Genomic DNA, 25,543 nt, shown 5'->3' with positions numbered 1-25,543 from the left:
TATTCTATCTGTGACCCTGATTTGTTCTTTGTCATCTATTACCGCGGACGCCTATGTCGACTCTGGCGCTGCTTTGAGTCTTATGGATTGGTCCTTTGCCAAACGCTGTGGGTATGATTTGGAGCCATTGGAGGCTCCGATACCTCTGAAAGGGATTGACTCCACCCCATTGGCTAGTAATAAACCACAATACTGGACACAAGTGACTATGCGTGTTAATCCGGATCACCAGGAGGTTATTCGCTTTCTGGTGCTGTATAATCTACATGATGTTTTGGTGCTGGGATTGCCATGGCTGCAATCTCATAACCCAGTCCTCGACTGGAGAGCTATGTCTGTGTTAAGCTGGGGATGTAAAGGAACTCATGGGGACGTACCTTTGGTTTCCATTTCATCATCTATTCCCTCTGAGATTCCTGAATTCTTGTCTGACTTTCGTGACGTTTTTGAAGAACCCAAGGTTGGTTCACTACCTCCGCACCGGGAGTGCGATTGTGCCATAGACTTGATCCCGGGTAGTAAATACCCTAAGGGTCGTTTATTTAATCTGTCTGTGCCTGAACACGCGGCTATGCGAGAATATATAAAGGAGTCCTTGGAAAAGGGACATATTCGTCCTTCGTCATCTCCCTTAGGAGCCGGTTTTTTCTTTGTGTCTAAGAAAGACGGCTCTTTGAGGCCGTGTATTGATTATCGACTTTTGAATAAAATCACGGTTAAATATCAATATCCGTTACCACTGCTTACTGATTTGTTTGCTCGTATAAAGGGGGCCAAGTGGTTCTCTAAGATTGATCTCCGTGGGGCGTATAATTTGGTGCGAATCAGGCAGGGGGATGAGTGGAAAACCGCATTTAATACGCCCGAGGGCCATTTTGAGTATTTGGTGATGCCTTTTGGTCTTTCTAATGCCCCTTCAGTCTTCCAGTCCTTTATGCATGACATTTTCCGCGATTATTTGGATAAATTTATGATTGTGTATCTGGATGATATTCTGATTTTTTCGGATGACTGGGACTCTCATGTCCAGCAGGTCAGGAGGGTTTTTCAGGTTTTGCGGTCTAATTCCTTGTGTGTGAAGGGTTCTAAGTGTGTTTTTGGGGTTCAAAAGATTTCCTTCTTGGGATACATTTTTTCCCCCTCTTCCATCGAGATGGATCCTGTCAAGGTTCAGGCTATTGGTGATTGGACGCAACCCTCTTCTCTTAAGAGTCTTCAGAAATTTTTGGGCTTTGCTAACTTTTATCGTCGATTTATTGCTGGTTTTTCTGATGTTGTAAAACCATTGACTGATTTGACTAAGAAGGGTGCTGATGTTGCTGATTGGTCCCCTGATGCTGTGGAGGCCTTTCGGGAGCTCAAGCGCCGCTTTTCTTCCGCCCCAGTGTTGCGTCAGCCTGATGTTGCTCTTCCTTTTCAGGTTGAGGTCGACGCTTCTGAAATCGGAGCTTGGGCGGTGTTGTCGCAGAGAAGTTCCGACTGCTCCGTGATGAGACCTTGTGCTTTTTTTTCTCATAAATTTTCGCCCGCCGAGCGGAATTATGATATTGGGAATCGGGAGCTTTTGGCCATGAAGTGGGCTTTTGAGGAGTGGCGTCACTGGCTTGAGGGGGCCAGACATCAGGTGGTGGTATTGACTGACCACAAAAATTTAATTTACCTTGAGTCTGCCAGGCGCCTGAATCCTAGACAGGCGCGCTGGTCGTTGTTTTTCTCTCGGTTTAATTTTGTGGTGTCTTACCTACCGGGTTCTAAGAATGTTAAGGCGGATGCCCTTTCTAGGAGTTTTGAGCCTGACTCCCCTGGTAATTCTGAGCCCACAGGTATCCTTAAAGATGGAGTGATATTGTCTGCCGTTTCTCCAGACCTGCGGCGGGCCTTGCAGGAGTTTCAGGCGGATAGACCTGATCGTTGCCCACCTGGTAGACTGTTTGTTCCTGATGATTGGACCAGTAGAGTCATCTCTGAGGTTCATTCTTCTGCATTGGCAGGTCATCCTGGAATCTTTGGTACCAGGGATTTGGTGGCAAGGTCCTTCTGGTGGCCTTCCCTGTCACGAGATGTGCGAGGCTTTGTGCAGTCTTGTGACGTTTGTGCTCGGGCCAAGCCTTGTTGTTCTCGGGCTAGTGGATTGTTGTTACCCTTGCCTATCCCGAAGAGGCCTTGGACGCACATCTCGATGGATTTTATTTCGGATCTGCCTGTTTCTCATAAGATGTCTGTCATCTGGGTGGTGTGTGACCGTTTCTCTAAGATGGTCCATCTGGTTCCCTTGCCTAAGTTGCCTTCTTCTTCCGAGTTGGTTCCTCTGTTTTTTCAAAATGTTGTTCGTTTGCATGGTATTCCGGAGAATATCGTTTCTGACAGAGGGACCCAATTCGTGTCTAGATTTTGGCGGGCATTCTGTGCTAGGATGGGCATAGATTTGTCTTTTTCGTCTGCTTTCCATCCTCAGACTAATGGCCAGACCGAGCGGACTAATCAGACCTTGGAGACATTTTTGAGGTGTTTTGTGTCTGCGGATCAGGATGATTGGGTTGCTTTTTTGCCTTTGGCGGAGTTCGCCCTCAATAATCGGGCCAGCTCTGCCACCTTGGTGTCCCCGTTTTTCTGTAATTCGGGGTTTCATCCTCGATTTTCCTCCGGTCAAGTGGAATCTTCGGATTGTCCTGGAGTGGATGCTGTGGTGGAGAGGTTGCATCAGATTTGGGGGCAGGTGGTGGACAATTTGAAGTTGTCCCAGGAGAAGACTCAGCTTTTTGCCAACCGCCGTCGTCGTGTTGGTCCTCGGCTTTGTGTTGGGGACTTGGTGTGGTTGTCTTCTCGTTTTGTCCCTATGAGGGTTTCTTCTCCTAAGTTTAAGCCTCGGTTCATCGGCCCGTACAAGATATTGGAGATTCTTAACCCTGTGTCCTTCCGTTTGGACCTCCCTGCATCCTTTTCGATTCATAATGTTTTTCATCGGTCATTGTTGCGCAGGTATGAGGTACCGGCTGTGCCTTCCGTTGAGCCTCCTGCTCCGGTGTTGGTTGAGGGTGAGTTGGAGTACGTTGTTGAAAAGATCTTGGACTCTCGTGTTTCCAGACGGAAACTCCAGTATCTGGTCAAATGGAAGGGATACGGTCAGGAGGATAATTCTTGGGTCACTGCCTCTGATGTTCATGCCTCCGATCTTGTCCGTGCCTTTCATAGGGCTCATCCTGATCGCCCTGGTGGTTCTGGTGAGGGTTCGGTGCCCCCTCCTTGAGGGGGGGGTACTGTTGTGAAATTGGATTCTGGGCTCCCCCGGTGGCCACTTGTGGAATTGTACTTGTGTGCATCATCCCCTCTGTTCACCTGCTCCTATCAGGATGTGGGAGTCGCTATATAACCTTGCTCCTCTGTCAGTTTCATGCCGGTCAACAATGTAATCAGAAGCCTTTCTGTGCATGTTCCTGCTACTAGACAACTCCCAGCTAAGTTGGACTTTTGTCCTTGTGTGTTTTTGCATTTTGTTCCTGTTCACAGCTGCTGTTTCGTTACTGTGTCTGGAAAGCTCTTGTGAGCGGAAATTGCCACTCTGGTGTTATGAGTTAATGCTAGAGTCTTAAAGTAATTTCTGGATGGTGTTTTGATAGAGTTTTCTGCTGACCATGAAAGTGCCCTTTCTGTCTTCTTGCTATCTAGTAAGCGGACCTCGATTTTTGCTAAACCTATTTTCATACTACGTTTGTCATTTCATCTAAAATCACCGCCAATATATGTGGGGGCCTCTGTCTGCCTTTTGGGAAAATTTCTCTAGAGGTGAGCCAGGACTGTCTTTTCCTCTGCTAGGATTAGGTAGTTCTCCGGCTGGCGCTGGGCATCTAGGGATAAAAAAACGTAGGCATGCTACCCGGCCACTTCTAGTTGTGCGGCAGGTTTAGTTCATGGTCAGTATAGTTTCCATCTTCCAAGAGCTAGTTCTCATATATGCTGGGCTATGTTCTCTCGCCATTGAGAATCATGACAGTTTGACCGGCCCAAAAAAAAGGGTTAAATTACTGGCTGAGAAAGGAGAGAAAAAAGAAGTCTGCTACAATTTTTTTTTTTTTTTCCTCTAGTTCTGAGTGTGCTCTTAATTGAATCACTTGCTAGTCTGCCTATACTGCAGCCTTCCTCTCTTTCTCTCCTTCTACTCCTTGAATGGCTCTGTGTTCACCTGTTTCAAATGGATCTTCAGAGTGTAGCTACAGGTTTGAATAATCTCGCCACAAAGGTACAAAATTTGCAAGATTTTGTTGTTCATGCACCTATGTCTGAGCCTAGAATTCCTTTGCCTGAATTCTTCTCGGGGAATAGATCTCACTTTCAAAATTTTAAAAATAATTGCAAATTGTTTTTGTCCCTGAAGTCTCGCTCTGCCGGAGACCCTGCACAGCAGGTCAGGATTGTAATTTCCTTGCTCCGGGGCGACCCTCAAGACTGGGCTTTTGCATTGGCACCAGGGGATCCTGCGTTGCTCAATGTGGATGCGTTTTTTCTGGCCTTGGGGTTGCTTTATGAGGAACCTCATTTAGAGCTTCAGGCGGAAAAGGCCTTGATGTCCTTGTCTCAGGGGCAAGATGAAGCTGAAATATACTGCCAAAAATTCCGCAAATGGTCTGTGCTTACTCAGTGGAATGAGTGCGCCCTGGCGGCGATTTTCAGAGAATGTCTCTCTGATGCCATTAAGGATGTTATGGTGGGGTTCCCTGTGCCTGCGAGTCTGAATGAGTCCATGACGATGGCTATTCAGATCGATAGGCGTCTGCGGGAGCGCAAACCTGTGCACCATTTGGCGGTGTCTACTGAGAAAACGCCAGAAAATATGCAATGTGATAGAATTCTGTCCAGAAGCGAGCGGCAGAATTTTAGACGAAAAAATGGGTTGTGCTTCTATTGTGGTGATTCAACTCATGTTATATCAGCATGCTTTAAGCGTACTAAGAAGCCTGACAAGTCTGTTTCAATTAGCACTTTACAGTCTAAGTTTATTCTATCTGTGACCCTGATTTGTTCTTTGTCATCTATTACCGCGGACGCCTATGTCGACTCTGGCGCTGCTTTGAGTCTTATGGATTGGTCCTTTGCCAAACGCTGTGGGTATGATTTGGAGCCATTGGAGGCTCCGATACCTCTGAAAGGGATTGACTCCACCCCATTGGCTAGTAATAAACCACAATACTGGACACAAGTGACTATGCGTGTTAATCCGGATCACCAGGAGGTTATTCGCTTTCTGGTGCTGTATAATCTACATGATGTTTTGGTGCTGGGATTGCCATGGCTGCAATCTCATAACCCAGTCCTCGACTGGAGAGCTATGTCTGTGTTAAGCTGGGGATGTAAAGGAACTCATGGGGACGTACCTTTGGTTTCCATTTCATCATCTATTCCCTCTGAGATTCCTGAATTCTTGTCTGACTTTCGTGACGTTTTTGAAGAACCCAAGGTTGGTTCACTACCTCCGCACCGGGAGTGCGATTGTGCCATAGACTTGATCCCGGGTAGTAAATACCCTAAGGGTCGTTTATTTAATCTGTCTGTGCCTGAACACGCGGCTATGCGAGAATATATAAAGGAGTCCTTGGAAAAGGGACATATTCGTCCTTCGTCATCTCCCTTAGGAGCCGGTTTTTTCTTTGTGTCTAAGAAAGACGGCTCTTTGAGGCCGTGTATTGATTATCGACTTTTGAATAAAATCACGGTTAAATATCAATATCCGTTACCACTGCTTACTGATTTGTTTGCTCGTATAAAGGGGGCCAAGTGGTTCTCTAAGATTGATCTCCGTGGGGCGTATAATTTGGTGCGAATCAGGCAGGGGGATGAGTGGAAAACCGCATTTAATACGCCCGAGGGCCATTTTGAGTATTTGGTGATGCCTTTTGGTCTTTCTAATGCCCCTTCAGTCTTCCAGTCCTTTATGCATGACATTTTCCGCGATTATTTGGATAAATTTATGATTGTGTATCTGGATGATATTCTGATTTTTTCGGATGACTGGGACTCTCATGTCCAGCAGGTCAGGAGGGTTTTTCAGGTTTTGCGGTCTAATTCCTTGTGTGTGAAGGGTTCTAAGTGTGTTTTTGGGGTTCAAAAGATTTCCTTCTTGGGATACATTTTTTCCCCCTCTTCCATCGAGATGGATCCTGTCAAGGTTCAGGCTATTGGTGATTGGACGCAACCCTCTTCTCTTAAGAGTCTTCAGAAATTTTTGGGCTTTGCTAACTTTTATCGTCGATTTATTGCTGGTTTTTCTGATGTTGTAAAACCATTGACTGATTTGACTAAGAAGGGTGCTGATGTTGCTGATTGGTCCCCTGATGCTGTGGAGGCCTTTCGGGAGCTCAAGCGCCGCTTTTCTTCCGCCCCAGTGTTGCGTCAGCCTGATGTTGCTCTTCCTTTTCAGGTTGAGGTCGACGCTTCTGAAATCGGAGCTTGGGCGGTGTTGTCGCAGAGAAGTTCCGACTGCTCCGTGATGAGACCTTGTGCTTTTTTTTCTCATAAATTTTCGCCCGCCGAGCGGAATTATGATATTGGGAATCGGGAGCTTTTGGCCATGAAGTGGGCTTTTGAGGAGTGGCGTCACTGGCTTGAGGGGGCCAGACATCAGGTGGTGGTATTGACTGACCACAAAAATTTAATTTACCTTGAGTCTGCCAGGCGCCTGAATCCTAGACAGGCGCGCTGGTCGTTGTTTTTCTCTCGGTTTAATTTTGTGGTGTCTTACCTACCGGGTTCTAAGAATGTTAAGGCGGATGCCCTTTCTAGGAGTTTTGAGCCTGACTCCCCTGGTAATTCTGAGCCCACAGGTATCCTTAAAGATGGAGTGATATTGTCTGCCGTTTCTCCAGACCTGCGGCGGGCCTTGCAGGAGTTTCAGGCGGATAGACCTGATCGTTGCCCACCTGGTAGACTGTTTGTTCCTGATGATTGGACCAGTAGAGTCATCTCTGAGGTTCATTCTTCTGCATTGGCAGGTCATCCTGGAATCTTTGGTACCAGGGATTTGGTGGCAAGGTCCTTCTGGTGGCCTTCCCTGTCACGAGATGTGCGAGGCTTTGTGCAGTCTTGTGACGTTTGTGCTCGGGCCAAGCCTTGTTGTTCTCGGGCTAGTGGATTGTTGTTACCCTTGCCTATCCCGAAGAGGCCTTGGACGCACATCTCGATGGATTTTATTTCGGATCTGCCTGTTTCTCATAAGATGTCTGTCATCTGGGTGGTGTGTGACCGTTTCTCTAAGATGGTCCATCTGGTTCCCTTGCCTAAGTTGCCTTCTTCTTCCGAGTTGGTTCCTCTGTTTTTTCAAAATGTTGTTCGTTTGCATGGTATTCCGGAGAATATCGTTTCTGACAGAGGGACCCAATTCGTGTCTAGATTTTGGCGGGCATTCTGTGCTAGGATGGGCATAGATTTGTCTTTTTCGTCTGCTTTCCATCCTCAGACTAATGGCCAGACCGAGCGGACTAATCAGACCTTGGAGACATTTTTGAGGTGTTTTGTGTCTGCGGATCAGGATGATTGGGTTGCTTTTTTGCCTTTGGCGGAGTTCGCCCTCAATAATCGGGCCAGCTCTGCCACCTTGGTGTCCCCGTTTTTCTGTAATTCGGGGTTTCATCCTCGATTTTCCTCCGGTCAAGTGGAATCTTCGGATTGTCCTGGAGTGGATGCTGTGGTGGAGAGGTTGCATCAGATTTGGGGGCAGGTGGTGGACAATTTGAAGTTGTCCCAGGAGAAGACTCAGCTTTTTGCCAACCGCCGTCGTCGTGTTGGTCCTCGGCTTTGTGTTGGGGACTTGGTGTGGTTGTCTTCTCGTTTTGTCCCTATGAGGGTTTCTTCTCCTAAGTTTAAGCCTCGGTTCATCGGCCCGTACAAGATATTGGAGATTCTTAACCCTGTGTCCTTCCGTTTGGACCTCCCTGCATCCTTTTCGATTCATAATGTTTTTCATCGGTCATTGTTGCGCAGGTATGAGGTACCGGCTGTGCCTTCCGTTGAGCCTCCTGCTCCGGTGTTGGTTGAGGGTGAGTTGGAGTACGTTGTTGAAAAGATCTTGGACTCTCGTGTTTCCAGACGGAAACTCCAGTATCTGGTCAAATGGAAGGGATACGGTCAGGAGGATAATTCTTGGGTCACTGCCTCTGATGTTCATGCCTCCGATCTTGTCCGTGCCTTTCATAGGGCTCATCCTGATCGCCCTGGTGGTTCTGGTGAGGGTTCGGTGCCCCCTCCTTGAGGGGGGGGTACTGTTGTGAAATTGGATTCTGGGCTCCCCCGGTGGCCACTTGTGGAATTGTACTTGTGTGCATCATCCCCTCTGTTCACCTGCTCCTATCAGGATGTGGGAGTCGCTATATAACCTTGCTCCTCTGTCAGTTTCATGCCGGTCAACAATGTAATCAGAAGCCTTTCTGTGCATGTTCCTGCTACTAGACAACTCCCAGCTAAGTTGGACTTTTGTCCTTGTGTGTTTTTGCATTTTGTTCCTGTTCACAGCTGCTGTTTCGTTACTGTGTCTGGAAAGCTCTTGTGAGCGGAAATTGCCACTCTGGTGTTATGAGTTAATGCTAGAGTCTTAAAGTAATTTCTGGATGGTGTTTTGATAGAGTTTTCTGCTGACCATGAAAGTGCCCTTTCTGTCTTCTTGCTATCTAGTAAGCGGACCTCGATTTTTGCTAAACCTATTTTCATACTACGTTTGTCATTTCATCTAAAATCACCGCCAATATATGTGGGGGCCTCTGTCTGCCTTTTGGGAAAATTTCTCTAGAGGTGAGCCAGGACTGTCTTTTCCTCTGCTAGGATTAGGTAGTTCTCCGGCTGGCGCTGGGCATCTAGGGATAAAAAAACGTAGGCATGCTACCCGGCCACTTCTAGTTGTGCGGCAGGTTTAGTTCATGGTCAGTATAGTTTCCATCTTCCAAGAGCTAGTTCTCATATATGCTGGGCTATGTTCTCTCGCCATTGAGAATCATGACAGTATACCTGATCTTCAATCGGGAAACAAACAAAGATGAACACACATCAGCTTGCACTGTGTTACAAAGGTTTTGTCCATTGGACAATTTTGTGTGTTCCTGATAGATTTTTTCATGCTGATTTCAGAAATGACTTCAGATTTTTCCTATCATGTAAAGTTTTTGAGAAATGAAAAGAAACATTATAATATTCTGTTATAATTCTAAAAACTCATATATGAACTTTTTCTGAAACAGCATATTCTGAATTTTCCACTGAAATAGCATAAATCACTGATCTACACTTATGCAAGCACTTATTATGTGCCATGTGCCCGCACTAGGCACAGGTGGAATCGCGATCCGCCCACTCCTATTAACTAGATAAAATGCCACTGTCAAACTCTGACAGCGGCATTTAACAAGTGCTTCTGGCCATCCTGACGGAAATGCGCGCACTGGTGATCCCATCACATGATCGTGGGTCAGCGGTGCTTGGACATAACAACCAGAGGTCTCCTTGAGACCTCTGTGGTTGTTGATGCCGGATTGCTATGAGCGCCACCCTGTGGTCAGCGCTCATAGCAATGCTGTAATTCTACAACATAGGGGCGATCTGAGCATTGCCTCAATGTAGCAGAGGCAATCAAGTTGTGCCAGCTTCTAGCCTACCATGGAGGCTATAGAAGCATGGCAAAAATAAAAAATAAATGTTTTTAAAAATCTGAAAAAAATAAAAAAAAATAAAAGTTCAAATCACCCCCTTTTCATCCCATTCAAAATAAAACAATAAAAAAATCAAACCTAAACATATTTGGTATCACCGCATTCAGAATCACCCGATCTATCAATTAAAAAAAGGATTAACCTGATAGCTAAACGGCGTAGCGAGAAAAAAATTAAAAACACCAGAATTATGTTTTTTTTGGTCGCCGCAAAATTGAATTAAATGCAATAATGGGCGATCAAAAGAACCTATCTGCACAGACGTGGTATCATTAAAAATGTCAGCTCGTCCCGCAAAAATAAGCCCTCGCACAGCCATATTGATGGAAAAATAAAAATGTTATGGCTCTGGGAAGGAGCGGAGCAAAAAACGAAAATGAAAACTTGAAAAAAGCTCCTGTTATGAAGGGGTTAAAAACCTTACGTGATACAGACTTTTGGAGCACATACTCATGTTCAACATATCAAAAGCTGTAAGATACAATAACATTTTCTCAGGGGACAAGAACTTCCCTGAAATTTGTTGCGCAGTGATTGTCTTGAAGAGAGTCTTGTTTATTATGAGAAAGGACCATTTTTTTCTCGGGTGCCTGGTTACATAAGAGATTGCATAACATTTTCATAACTATTGGCACAAGTATTGGTAAATATATACAAGTGCTTCTCACAAAATTAGAATATCATCAAAAAGTTAATTTATTTCAGTTCTTCCATACAAAAAGTGAATCTCATATATTATATAGAGTCATTACAAACAGAGTGATCTACTTCAAGTGTTTATTTCTGTTAATGTTGATGGTTATGGCTTACAGCCAATGAAAACCCAAAATTCATTATCTCAGTAAATTTGAATAATTAACAAAAAACACCTGAGTTTCACTTTTTGTATTGAAGAACTGAAATCAATAAACTTTTTGATGATATTCTAATTTGTGAGAAGCGCTTGTAGTTTTAGATAGCTGCAGCAGCTTATACACAACAAACAATAATGCTAATAATAAAGTGCTCGTAGTGCCAGTGCCCATAAAAAATCACGATCTGGCTCAACTCGCTTGCAATGATTCCAAGCAGGATCCTCAGCATGGAGACAAATGGCAAAGGACAGGGTAATTGTAATGTTCCTAGAATCCCTGCCATGCCCTGTTTGTCTCCTGCCCTTACAAGGGCAATGTTACCTATATACAGTATTCCAAATGAAGAACAATATGTGTAGCATATAGAAACTGGTAAAACCTTCACAAGTCAGGTCACATTCCCAGAATATTCAATTAAGGAAGGAGAGTGGGGGAGCACATTAATAATACTATCAATAGTCGAGACATTTCACTGGCAAGGCATATCAATCCAACGCATTTATTGATACCTATAAACTTCTGCCTTTAAGTTTATGAGTACCAATAAAGTGGAACCTAGAGATGATTTAATTATATTAAACTGAAAAATACTCTTGGCTTGGCTTCCCGCATAAACAGCCTGTTCAAGTAGAGAGCAATGAGATCGAGTTCCTCCTTCTCTAACACTTCCTATGATTGTCGCGGAGGCACAATAGGTTTACATTAAAGGCAAATTGGGACCCAAAGGAATCATCCTTCAGCTCCCATCTTTAGTATGCAATAATTCAGTATTGGTACAGCATCATATAGATACAGTTGCTTAAAGGAACCTATCCATATGATGGGTAAAAATGTTGCACAAAATTCAGATGTGCGCTCTATGAGGGTGGGCAGTAAGCAGACTGTGACACATTTGACATTTCTATGATAAGAAATTAATATTGAATCAGGAATCAGTCAGTATAAAATATATACATTGATACCATGGATAATGATATAATATATAGCTAAAGGTCCTTAGTGTACAAACAGCAAATAAGCAAGATCCACTGTTGGCAGCTGCCTCTGCAGTTGCACACTAAGGACATTCCATGTGTGATTTAAATAATTTCATGGATTTTCCTTCCTTCTTGCTGTTGTAATTGCAGTGTTGAGCAGAGTATATAAAAACCTTGAAATTCTGCTTTGGGGGGAATTTGTCACTGAGTTTTTGCTACCTACTCTGAGAGCTGCATAATGTACGTAAAGAAACCCCGAATCCAGCAATGTGTCATTTAGCTTCTTAGGTGCAGCAGCTGTGATACAATCAGTTTTCTATCCTCTAGGTGTAGCAGAACTTAGAAAGCTTACCCAGCCCACACCACAGCTTTCTATGTACATTGTATGTAGACAGAAAGCTGCTAATCAGTGCTGTGGGCGGGTTTTACCAGAAGGCACATGGGCAGCTAATTCGGCAGTGATAAAAACAGTTTGTCTATTGCTAATAAAACATTTATTGTATGGAAACAGCAGCACCAGCCAAATAAGTGGCACATCATTGAATTCAGCATCTCAGACCCTAGTTCATGCTGCTTTCTGATCACATAGCAAAAATCTGCTGACAGATTCCCTTTAAAGAATGACTGCAGACGTTTGAATCCTCATACCACGCAAATCATGTGCTGTCAGAATTCTCCTATGCCAACGCCAGGAGTGGGCGGTCATGTGATCACAAGTAAGCGATATGCCTACTCCCTGCTACATTTTGGGTAAATGTGTGCAGCCTCACTCCTTTCAAGTGAATTGGATGAGGCCACACTCGTTACGTGTCCAACGTTCATGATGGCGTGCCAATACCGAGGAGTGTAAATAAGTGTATATCTGCACTGAATAAATCAATATATTTTACTTTTTACACTTTTTCATCCTTAGCATGTTATGTACACGTCTATTGATCGTATGATTTTCATAACTCCATAACTTTTCCTTCTTGGTGTTGTAATTTCAATGTTGAGGAGTGCATACAGTATGTTTCCAGTTGCTTAATATTCACAATGTTAAGTGCAAGTCTTATCATAAAATTATAAAAGCTCACATATGTATGATGTCACACAAGTGTATGTATTAAATGCATCAATGTACCTTTCCATCAAGGGCGAAGGATATGTATTCAGCAATACACAGTGATAGATTAAAAAATACTGATTTGTTTTCTTTGATGTCCTTTAAAAGCGCTTGTCTCCTTCTGAAACCTGCTGCAAAATGTTTTTTCTCGTTTTCTTTTTTATGCAGTATAGTATTTTGTATCCCAAGGTAATCGGAAAGCATAGAAATAAAAATGAATACACAAACATACACAAGCCTTAAACAGAATGAATATATTTTATGCGCATGGAAACATGTTTAATTATTAGTCAGTGATTTTACAAGGTTTTATCCCCGTCACAACATGCACCATATGTATATTCTGTGGGCTGTGTTCCCACAAATCGCCGTATATATATAACACGTCCTGAGCACCGCCGCTATCAAATGCGGGTGTCAGCTCTACATAAGAACCAACACCTTGTAGCAACGCCCACAGTTGGTTCTAGCACCGATCACAGGTATTTAACCCATGTGATGCTGCTGTCAATAGTGACATCGACATCGTGGTGCATCGCAGAGGGAGGGAGCTGATTTAGATGAAAACCGTGATATAAGTGCTCAGTGTAGAACGCCGGATAAATGTGATCCCAAATATTATGTATAAGGTTCACAACAAAAGCTTCAACTCAATTCACAAAAAAAGCAAGTCTCTGCTCAGCTCTGTCATCTGTTAACGGAAATATACTGAGCTTCCACGTTTCTGGTAGTACAAAGGCTCTGAAAAAGCAAAATGGCTCCTCGCTCCCCAAAGGAAATTCAGCACATTCTGCACTTGCTAATCAAAATGACCCACTCTCTTTTGAACACCAGAGAGCCTAAACCACATTTAGCATCCACATGCTTGGCATTTCTGTAGCAATAAGAGCCTGCTAATTTACAGGAGCATGTCTCCAGAAGCATGATCTGGTCACAACAACGTACTGATGACAACAACATACTCGAAATAGTGACTGCAACTTACTGGGCACTACAATGGAAGTTTGCACAGTTTGCAATTTTCACCCAGCAACATCCAGTGCTGCTGGTTTCTGGAAAATACCCATGGAGTCAAAATTGTCACTATACCTGTAGATAAATTCCTAAAGGAGTATAATTTCCTAAATGGGGTCAGTTGAGGGGGAAGTCTGTTCTTCTAGCCCTTAGGGGCTCTGTATAAGGAGTCTGCATATCATTCTAGCAAAATCTGCATTCCAGGAGGAAAATAGTAATCCATCCCTCCCGAGTCTCGCCATATGTCTAAGTAGTACTGTACAGTCACATATGGGGTGCCATTTTTACCCATTTCCCAGTGTGAAAATGTAAAATCTGGACCTAAAACACATTTTTTTTTCTTCACTGCCCAATGGTATAAACTTATGTGACAGTATGATTATTGCACCAGTAGATGAATTCATTGAGACTGGTGTAGTTTGTAAAATAGGGTCACTTATGGGGGGTTCTGCTGTTCTGGCACATCAGAGGCTCCATCAATGTGACATGGCACCCTGAAATCAGTCCAGGAAAATCTGAACTCCAATATGGTTCTTCCTCACTTGTAAGCTTTGTACCGTGCCTCAAAAGTAGTTTTCAACCACATATGAGGGATCTGTGTACTCAGGAGAAATTGCACAATGCTTTTGGGTGTCTATTTTCCCCTGCTACCCTTGAGAAGATAAAAAAATTGGGGATAAAAGAACATTTGTTTGGGGATTAAATTAGATTTTTTATTTTCATGGCTCAACATTATAAACTTTTGTGAAGCACTTGGGCATTCAAGGTGTACATCAAACATCTAGATAAATTCCTTGAAGGGTCTGTTTTCCAAAATGGGGTCAGTTGTGGAGGGTTTCCACTGTTTAGGCACATCAGGGGCTCTCCAAATGTGACATGACACCTGCAGAACATTCCATCAAAATCTGCGTTCTGAAACATCACTTCATTCTTTCTGAGCTCTGCTGTGCACCCAAACTGTAGTTTCCCCCAACATATGGGATATCTTCATACTCAGGAGAAATTGCAGAACAAATTTTAGGGTCCATTGTCTCCTGTTACCATTGTGAAAAAAGAACATGGGAGCTAAAAACCATGCTTGTTGGGAAAATGTGATTTCTTTTTCATTTCCACCAACATATAAATGTTATAAACTTCTATAAAACATCTGAGGTTTCAATGTACTTACCACACATTAAGATAAGTTCCTTGAGTGGTCTAGTTTCTAAAATGGGGTCACTTGTGTGGGGTTTCCGCTGTTTAGGCACATGAGGGGCTCTCCAAACTTGACATAGCCTCCACTTATGATTTCATCAAATTTTGCATTTAAAAAGTAAAATGATGCTCCTTACATTTCAAGCCCTGCCGTGCACCCAACCAGTAATTTTCCTCTACATATTTGGTATTGGCGTACTCAGGAGAAATTGCACAACAAATTGTATAGTGTAATTTCTTCACTTACTCTTTTAAAAATGCAAAATTTGGGGCTAAACAATTTTTTTCTGTGAAAAATGTGCTTTTTTTATTTTTACTGCTTAACATTATAAACTTTTGTGACGCACCTGAGGGTTCATGGTGCTCACCAAGCATCTGGATAAGTTCCCTGAGGGGTCTAGTTACCATAATGGTGTCACTTGAAAGCAGTTTCCACTGTTTAGGCATATCAGGATCTCTCCAAACATGGCGTCTGCTAAGTATTCCAGAAAATTATGAGCTCTGCAGTGCACCAAAACAGTAGCTTTCCCTCAGATATGGGGTATTGCATGCTCAGGAGAAATTTCACAACAAATTTTCGGGTCCAATTTTTCCTGTTACCCTTTCAAAAATAAAAAAAATCACTTCCACATTAATTCCTGTGAAGCACCTGAATGGCTAATAAACTCCTTGAATGTGGTTTTGAGCATCTTGAAGGGTACAGTTTTTTGAATGCTGTCACTTTTGGGTATTTTCTGTCATATATGCCCCTCAAAGTCACTACAAAGGTGTGTGTTCCCTAAAAAAAAATATTTCTGAAAATTTTGTTGCAAAAATTAGAAACCTTTGGTCAACTTTAAACCCTTATAACTTCCTAACAAAAAAAGTTTCAAAAATTGTGCTTATGTACAGTACACATGTAGGAAATGTTATTTATTAAATATTTTGTGTGACATAACTGATTTAAGGGCATAAAAAATTAAAAGTTTAAAAAATTGCTACATTTTCCAAATTGTCTGCAAATTTCTGATATTTTTACAAATAAACATAAATCATATCGAACAAGTTTTACCACTATTATCAAATACAATATGTCATGAGAAAACATTCTCAGGATCCATTGAAGCATTCCATAGTTATTACCATATAAAGTGACACTGGTCAGAATTGTAAAATATGGCCTGGTCAGGAAGGTGAAAACAGGCTTTGGTATGAAGGGGCTTAAGTGTAGTTACACCCTTGCTCTCAGCCAACCAATTTAGTAATATGGACTCAGTTGATTGATCGAAAGCATAAAAGTCAAGGAAAATTGTATTTTTCCTCATCTTTTCCCCTGGCTCAGCATATTACTAGATGTATGACATAACGTCACCTGTTTTGAAAACTTCAACATGATTTTGTGATACTCTGTCAGAAGATGTTCATAAATGTCTTTATACAGCTACCCAGCGGAAGAGAGGTGCATTGTGCTTGGTGCGTTTTTTAATGTTTTTCTTCTTCTAATTTTGGCAGCGTTTTGAAGTACTTGCTATGTCAAAGAGATTTCAGATATCTCATGCACACAGCCTGTTTTTTCTGTCCTCAGTATTTTTCACAAATTCTTGAGCATATCACATCTTTCAGCGTTTTTTCAGTGTTTTTAACCCATTGAAAGTAAATGGTGGTGAACAAAATGCTGAAAAAACACAGGTATCAGGTTTTGCAGTGTTTTGTTGTGCCAAAACCTATTGAAGTAGAATCAGATTTTATTTGCCAATAAACTTTATAAACATGCACAAGAGACAAATGTAGCAAGACAAAAACACAGGAAAACCCAGCAAAACCTGCTTTTTTGTGACAAGTTTCTTACTGCCAAGAGAGCAGTAAGAAACCATGAAAAGGTTTTGCTGAAAAGGTTTTGCTGCAAAAAAAAACACAACAAAAGGGCAGCATGTGAACATAGCCTAGCAAGAGTTTTTCTATCGTGATGCAACGCAATATTGCATTGATTTTGGATTGTAAGGAATAAAAGTTCTTAACAATATTTACAAAAAGGGAAATATAGCCATATGTGTTGTATTTTATTCCAAATGGGAAGTTAAGAAGTAGAGGACAGTTGTCTAATTTTTTGTTCTCTCAGTTTTTGTTCTCAGTCTAATTATTCTTATCACATATGCTTTTACTATAGTTATCGAAGCCATGAAACCCATCAAGTTCAACAGATGGGGTTTACCCAAAATTGACACAGAGACTATGGCAACCAGTGAACTTGGCGTATTTGCTGGCGGCGACCTTGCTGGTTTGGCTAATACAACTGTTGAATCAGTTAATGATGGGAAGCAAGCATCTTGGTACATTCATAAATATCTACAGGTATGCTATTATTTTATTATATTAAAAGTTTGAGTAGACCACAAGGGATATTCTTATATCTTTAGGAGAATAGATTCCACTTTTATTGTAATACATGAGGAGCTTTTAGGCTTCCAGAAAACCATAAAGAAACTTGACAAATGGGCACAAAAAGAGTTTTATAACACAGGGTGTCTCAATCAGATTTTAACCAGTCATAATACATTGATACTTGCCCCTAGTGATTAGAATTCATGGTAAATTTAAGGAAAATTATAGATAGTGTTCTTGATTAAAGAGCCTTGTCTGTAAATCCAATGCCATCCATTAGTCATCAGCTCATTTGGCTCCCATATTAACACATACTTTTTTACTGGATTGATGTGATGGATGCAATCCATTAGCCATCCTATAGCTATCCCCCACACATAGGCGAGGTAGCAGAAACCTGGTGACAGATTTTACTTTAACCCCTTCACCCCCGGAGCTTTTTCCGTTTTTCCGTTTTCGTTTTTCGCTCCCCTCCTTCCCAGAGCCATAACTTTTTTATTTTTCCGTCAATATGGCCATGTGAGGGCTTATTTTTTGCGGGACGAGTTGTACTTTTCAACGACATCATTGGTTTTAGCATGTCGTGTACTAGAAAACGGGAAAAAAATTCCAAGTGCAGTGAAATTGCAAAAAAAGTGCAATCGCACACTTGTTTTTTGCTTGCCTATTTTGCTAGGTTCACTAAATGCTAAAACTGACCTGCCATTATGATTCTCCAGGTCAGTACGAGTTCATAGACACCTAACATGACTAGGTTATTTTTCACCTAAGTGGTGAAAAAAAATTCCAAACTTTGCAAAAAACAAAACAAAACAAAATTGCGCCATTTTCCGATACTCGTAGCGTCTCCATTTTTCGTGATCTGGGGTCAGGTGAGGGCTTATTTTTTGCATGCCGAGCTGGCGTTTTTAATGATAGCATTTTGGTGCAGACACGTTCTTTTGATCGCCCGTTATTGCATTTTAATGCAATGCCGTGGCGACCAAAAAAACGTAATTCTGGCGTTCCGATTTTTTTTCTCGTTACGCCGTTTTGCGATCAGGTTAATGCTTTTTTTTTATTGATAGATCGGGCGATTCTGAACGCGGCGATACCAAATATGTGTAGGTTGGGCGCTTTTTTTATTGATTTATTTTGATTGGGGCGAAAGGGGGGTGATTTAAACTTTTATGTTTTTTTTTTTTTTTTCACATTTTTAAAAACTTTTTTTTTTTACTTTTGCCATGCTTCAATAGCCTCCATGGGAGGCTAGAAGCAGGCACAGCCCGATCGGCTCTGCTATGCAGCACCGATCATAAGATCGCTGCTACACAGCAGAATTGCAGGTGTGCTGTGAGCGCCGACCACAGGGGGGCGCTCACAGCCACCGGCAATCAGTAACCATAGAGGTCTCAAGGACCTCTATGGTTACTGTCCTGATGCATCGCCGACCCCCGATCATGTGACGGGGGTCGGCGATGCGCTCATATCCGGCCGCACGGCCGGATGCGGTAGTTAAATGCCGCTGTCTGTGTTTGACAGCGGCATTTAACTAGTTAATAGCGGCGGGTGATCGCGATTTCACCCGCCGCTATTGCGCGCACATGTCAGCTGTAAGAAACAGCTGACATGTCGCGACTTTGATGTGCGCTCACCGCCGGAGCGCACATCAAAGCGGGGGTCCCGACATGTGACGTACTATACCGTCACATGTCGGGAAGGGGTTAAATTGGTTTGTTGTTTAGAATTACATGGCAGTCATTCAAGGTTAACACAGGTCTGCGACTAAAAAGCTGTTTGATTATTTTCATCTAATTTCCATGTATTGGTGTGCTGAAAACAAAAAAAATATTGAAAAAAATCCTGGACGTCAGGATTTGCCAGAAAATGCAAAATTCTCTTCAAATTTAGTATATTTTTCTCAATTTTTGGTATTTTTTTTATCTTAGGGTTTTGAAAGTCAAAATTACTATTAATTAATTCACATCAATGCATTGAAGATATACAATGCCAAAAAAATATACCTTTCAAAGAAAAGAACTTTCAGAGTGAGCTAATGAAACCAGCATGAACATGTTGCAAGCTGAGCAAGCAGGCTCTGACATGCCCGGGCTTGATTCAATTGTTTTACCTTGGTTCTCGCCTGTTCACACTTTTTCTTCTCAGTTCATGTTAGCTCGTCATATTCAACTGTGTTTCCCAAAATTAGCATTATGGCTCTGCAGAAGTGTATTAATTCGCCTGACAGTTTCTGTTACATTTGTGGTGAATATCCTCAAAAAGAAGGGTGGTTTGCATTTAAAGAGGTCTTAGAGAAATTTTTAGGCAATAACAAAGACCCTGACTACAAAAAAATCGTCGGACGAATGCTGAAAGCATTTCAAGCTTTAGGTCGCCTGATGAGTTTGAAAGTGCATTTCCTTCATTCCCACCTTTCCTGAAAATTTGTGAGCTGTGAGTGAAGAGCAAGGTGAACGATTCCACCAGGACATTAAAGAGATGGAAAGAATATACCAGGGAAGATGGAGCATTACAATGATGGCAGACTACTGTTGGACGCTTCAGAGAGACATTCCATATGCTACTCACAAGCGTAAATGTACCAAGAGAAGCCTCACAGGGAAGAAAAATAGATTTTAGTGTGTGTTAGTGAGCTCATTGCAGGTAAAAAATGATTTTCATGAAACATTTGTAATAAAAAATTAATTTTATGAGTTTATTTTCATTTATTTTGAAGTATTTTCTTATTTAACATAGTTACTTAAATTGTCAGAAAACGTGATGTCCTATGACAAAACGGAGGTCATTTTCGGATTCAGCGCTCTTAAAAACATAAAGATTACATGGAATAACCAAAACAGCTCTTGAAAAAAATTTTTTTGCAGACCTGTGTAATCAGTTGGAATGGCAATTTTCAACTTTTGTATATCGTTGATGACTTTATTTAGAAAAAAGTAAAGGAAAGCCTTGCTTAGATTGGTTGGGTATCCCATGTATCACTCCATTGTCCTTGTTTTGTCATAGGTAAGGCAGATAAAAAGAGAAACCTCAAGAAGCTTAAATAGGTTTGGTAGTGGAAATGGATATTAACTATATCTCTGAATGTATAAATAAACAGGTGACCTTCAGATGCTCGAGCTGGTGATCATGAAAAGATCAAATCTAGTAATATTGTTAGAATTTAGTCTTGGTAGAGAAACGATACATCTACGCAATCAAAGCATCAAGCTTATCTTTTAATGGCCATTTGCTATGGTCCTGAGACCTGTGGTAGTGTCTGTATATGTTTTCCCTTATTCTTTTATTGTGTTTTATAATTTTGTTTGTACTAAAAAAGAATACCTGTTGTTTATTTTTGGGCGCTCAACTTCCTTTCGTCATAGGTTTCTTATTGTATTTGTAAGTGCCCCTTACACATATTTGGTCACCTCTTTTTTGCTTATCCAAAGCGTAAGCTAGTACGTGGCACACTATATTTTCTTCTAAGACACGTGGCAGAATTAATTTTGTCTTAGATAAAGTCTAATGAATTTGTGCAGATATCGTAGTGTGAATAATCCAGTGAGGTGAAAGTCAATTAAGATATTTAATTATTGCTCCCTGGTGATAGAAGCTACAGTATCACCCATAGACATGCACTTTGCAAACTTTATGCAATTGCACAAAATATAAGACTAGATTTTTCATAGGTAATTAACCCAGTAATATAGACCATCCAACATTTGAGGTTTTATTAGCCCTGGATTTTAAGTTCAATGAAATGTGTAATTGTTTTACTGTATTTGAACAGGGATTACACGGAGTGGATGTTACTGGCAAACCGGAGCTGCCATTGTTCTATTCACCTATCGATGCAGTAGATATCAGTGTAGAAATGGCTGGATTGAAATTTCACAATCCTTTTGGCCTTGCAAGCGCTCCACCAACCACTAGTGCCCCCATGATCCGCAGAGCCTTTGAGACTGGATGGGGTTTTGCTCTAACAAAGACATTTTCCTTGGAAAAGGTAAATTATTTTGCTAAGTATTCTTTATTAGTATTCTCCATACTATGTTTTACAATTCATTAATCCATAATTCACATACTCCATGCGTTTCTTTAAAGAAATTTCAGGCATGAAGAAAGACAAAATGCAAGAAAATGGTGGACTGGTGTAGTGCACATATACATGTAAGAAAGAAGGCTTTGGGCTTAATGATGAGTAGTGATGAGCGAGTATACTCTTTACTCGGGTTTCTTCGAGCATGCTCGGGTGGTCTCCGAGTATTTTGCAGTGCACGGAGATTTAGTTTTCGTCGCCGCAGCTGCATGATTTGTGACTGCTAGACAGCCCGAATACATGCAGTGATTGCCTGTTTTTTAGGGAATTCCCACATGTATTTAGCCTTTCTAGCAGCCGCAAATAATGCAGCTGCGGCGACTAAAGCTAAATCTCCGAGCACTACAAAATACTCGGAGACCACACGAGCATGCTCGGGGAAACCCGAGTAACGAGTATACTCGCTCATCACTAGTGATGAGCGAATGTGCTTGGATAAGGCATTATCAGAGCATGCTCGGGTGCTAACTGAGTATCTTCAGCTTGTTCAAAAAATATATTTGAGTCCCTGCGCCTGCATGTCTCTCAGCTAATAGACAGCCGCAACAAATGCAGGGAATGTCTGTTTGATAGGCAATCCCTGCAGGTGTTTCGGCTTTCAAACAACTGCTAGATATGCAACAGCGGGGACTCAAACATATTTTTTGAGCACTTTGAAGACACTCGGCTAGCACCCGAGCATGCTCTGATAACACCTTATCCGAGCACCTTCGCTCATCACTAGTAAGGTCTTTTAAGTGGACTTTCTCAGTAAGAAAATCCTCTTCCTATACTAAAGCCTGAATCCCCCGAGGAACAGCTATTATCACTGAGGGAATCACTGGTCAGCATCACATTACACTTCCAGTGATCTATTGCATTGCTGCCATTCAAGGTTGATGCTCTTCACTGGCAGTTCAAAGTTCTGTCATAATGATGGGGAATTATAAGCTATCTGTCTATGATGTCCACACACTTTTTCAACCTATATTTTCAATGTAAGCTCTGTTTCGGAAGATTATTTGTTTTTTCATACACAGTTTATACCACATAAACTTTAGTGAAATCTATGTGTAGAACATCGAGCCTGAGTCTCTAAAATCATCTTGTATATTTTACGTTGAAACCTGACTTATAACCTTATATTTCCTGGATGTTAACAGTTATAAGTGCATATTTCATGAGTTTTGAAGATTTTTTTTATTTTGCTGAAGAAAATCATTATGGTTCCAAAACCCCATAGCACAGACTTTAAGGGTACGTGTCCACGATCAGGATGGCTGGCGGTATCGTCGGAGCGGCAAACCCGCTCGGCGCTAAGCCCCGCCCCCTTCTGGGATGCGATGATGCCAGATGTGTTCATTGCACACATCCGTCATCATCGCACCCCTCGCATAGGACCCTGTGTTATTCCTTGCGGAGGCGCAGCGTCGTCGCAAGGAACATGGACATGCTGCGATCTTAAAAGATGTGCAGCATGTCTGGAGTTGCAGGGCCGACGGATGCGTGTTTCCATGCATAGTGGACACGGGATTTCATAAAATCCCCTCCACTATGCTGGAACATCTGGATGCTGCGTGTTTGACGCTGCTGCCCCACACAGCGTCAAACACGCAGCGTTTCCTGAACGTGGACACGTACCCTAAAGGTCATCTGTCAACAGGTTTTTGTTATTTATTTTAAGAGCAGCAGGAGATTATCACTAGATGACTAGGTCTCACATGCAGGCCAGTCAGGCTCATCTGTGTAAACCCGCCCCTACACCACTGATTGGCAGCTTCTTGTGTACACTCTACATTAGAAGCAAGCTGCCAATCATTGGTGGGGGTGGAGTTACACAGATAAGCCTGACTAGACTGCATGTGAGACCTAGTTATCTAGTGATAATCTTCTGCTGATAAAAGACTGATTCTATTGAGACTACAGCACAGCCTAGTAAGTGACACATTGATGGTCTCTTATATCATGCTGCTCTCAGGTTAAATAACAAAAACCGGCTGACAGGCACCCTTTAAGTACAAATATGGCTCTGGTTTCAGAAAATGTTTGCATTTGTGGATATTGGTCCCATATTGCTTAACATTCAATGAATGTTACACAAGTGTAACTTGAAGGGTGTCTGTGTGAGGGATCTATACAAAGCGTGTACACAATATTTTGTCACAATCATCTAGAATGATGATTTTCTATAAATATTTGTCCTCCCTTTACTTTAGCTCTTGGCTAGATATACAGTTTCCCAAGAAGGCACAAGATGACCAACTTTGAAAAACATTTCAGATTTTGCTATAATTTGTCAGGAGATGTTTATTTGTCTATATGTGACCTGTCAGTTTAGCAATGTGAACTGCAGTCTATGACGGGATCCGCGTCATGGACGGATCAAAATCACCCAGACAAGTCTATGGGTACATGAAAGTCATGGAAAGCACAAGGACTCTTTTCATATGCAATCTGTGTGCTGTCTAGTGTTGAGTGATACCGTCCGATACTTGAAAGTATCGGTATCGGAAAGTATCGGCCGATACCGGCAAAGTATCGGATCTAATCCGATACCAATACCCGATACCAATGCAAGTCAATGGGACTCAAGTATCGGACGGTATTCCTGATGGTTCCCAGGGTCTGAAGGAGAGGAAACTCTCCTTCAGGCCCTGGGATCCATATTAATGTGTAAAATAAAGAATTAAAATAAAAAATATTGCTATACTCACCTCTCCGACGCAGCCTGGACCTCACCGAGGGAACCGGCAGCGTTGTTTGCTTAAAATGCGCGCGTTTCCTGCCTCCCGTGACGTCACGGCTTCTGATTGGTCGCGTGCCGCCCATGTGGCCGCGACGCGACCAATCACAGCAAGCCGTGACGTAATTTTGAGGTCCTGGAAGCTTAATTCTAGGCATTCAGGATTTTAAAATTACGTTCTGGCTTGTGATTGGTCGCGTCGCGGTCACATGGGCGACGCGACCAATCACAAGCCATGACGTCATGGGAGGCAGGACACGCGCGCATTTTAAAATTACGTCACGGCTTGTGATTGGTTGCGTGCCGCCCATGTGGCCGCAACGCGACCAATCACAGCAAGCCGTGACGTAATTTCAGGTCCTGAATGCAGAAATAGGCATTCAGGACCTGAAATTACGTCACGGCTTGCTGTGATTGGTCGCGTCGCGGCCACATGGGCGGCACACGACCAATCAGAAGCCGTGACATCGCGGGAGGCAGGAAACGCGCGCATTTTAAGCAAACAACGCTGCCGGTTCCCTCGGTGAGGTCCAGGCTGCGTCGGAGAGGTGAGTATAGCAATATTTTTTATTTTAATTCTTTATTTTACACATTAATGTTGTATTTTACACATTAATGTTGTTTCGATACCGATACCCGATACCACAAAAGTATCGGATCTCGGTATCGGAATTCCGATACCCGATACTTGCGGTATCGGAATGCTCAACACTGCTGTCCATTTTTAACATTGTAATTATAAGTTCCTTTTTTGCATATGAAAAAGTCACTGCTTTAAAAATAATGGTAAAGGCAGGCATACTGCTAAGAATCTTATCCAAAACACTGATGAAAAGCGGTCCATTTTTTTCTGCATGAGGGTATGCCTTACGTACGGTATGTTCACTTGTCGTTTTCATGCAGCATTTTTTTCTGCTGCCAAAATCTTTACTCTTAGCAAAAAAATGCTTCACATTGCAAGCAGATAGCTGCATTTTTCAGACAGATGTGCGATTTGTCTACAGCACATGTTAGTAAAGTGGGTTTTCATCCCAAAAAGTGCTGAAAACCCTCTCAGAGTTTTTTTTTTACCTTTGAAATTAATGAGAAACCGTAAAAATGTTGGAAAAATGTAGCATAACCTTTTTGCTGCGTTTTGCAGCACAAAATGTTATGCTGCATTTTTTTCCAGAATCTTTGCTGTTTCAAGCTCCAAAAATGATGCAAAAATGCAGAAAGAATTGATGAGCTACATATTTTTAAAAACACTGCAGTGAGAAAATTCAGTTTGATAAAATAAAAGCTGCATGGAAATTAGATTTCTGAAAGCGTATTGCTTTTTATGGTGCTGAAAAATGCATCTTGTTTTCAACATGAAGAAACATACAAAAAAAAAAGAAAAATTGCTGCAAAAAATACCCTTAGGCTACATTCCGAAGATGAGTTTTTTTGATGATTTTTTTTACTCTGTGCATTTTTGCAAAATATGCAAGTCACCTATTTTACTTACCGGGGACAGAATTGCCGTCAAAAATTAGCAAAATCAACAACTCACCAAAATCTCAGTCCGACC

The 25,543-nt window shown here is 42.1% G+C and overlaps 1 protein-coding gene across 4 annotated transcripts in view; it reads left to right on the top strand.

Annotated features, from left to right (window-relative positions):
• The window catches only part of DPYD (dihydropyrimidine dehydrogenase), a 1,626,828-nt gene that overhangs the window by 915,641 nt on the left and 685,644 nt on the right, over nt 1-25,543 (top strand). For all 4 annotated transcript variants that reach the window (XM_077278231.1, XM_077278232.1, XM_077278230.1 and 1 more), the window contains 2 exons: nt 16,977-17,161; nt 20,961-21,176. In XM_077278231.1, the coding sequence (XP_077134346.1) occupies nt 16,977-17,161; nt 20,961-21,176 (401 nt within the window). The remainder of the gene's footprint in view (nt 1-16,976; nt 17,162-20,960; nt 21,177-25,543) is intronic.

The sequence above is a fragment of the Ranitomeya variabilis genome, chromosome 8 (assembly GCF_051348905.1).
Source record: "Ranitomeya variabilis isolate aRanVar5 chromosome 8, aRanVar5.hap1, whole genome shotgun sequence".
Lineage (NCBI taxonomy): Eukaryota > Metazoa > Chordata > Amphibia > Anura > Dendrobatidae > Ranitomeya > Ranitomeya variabilis.
The sequence above is the reverse complement of the archived record's forward strand: the minus strand, read 5'-3'. Positions and strand labels throughout refer to the sequence as shown.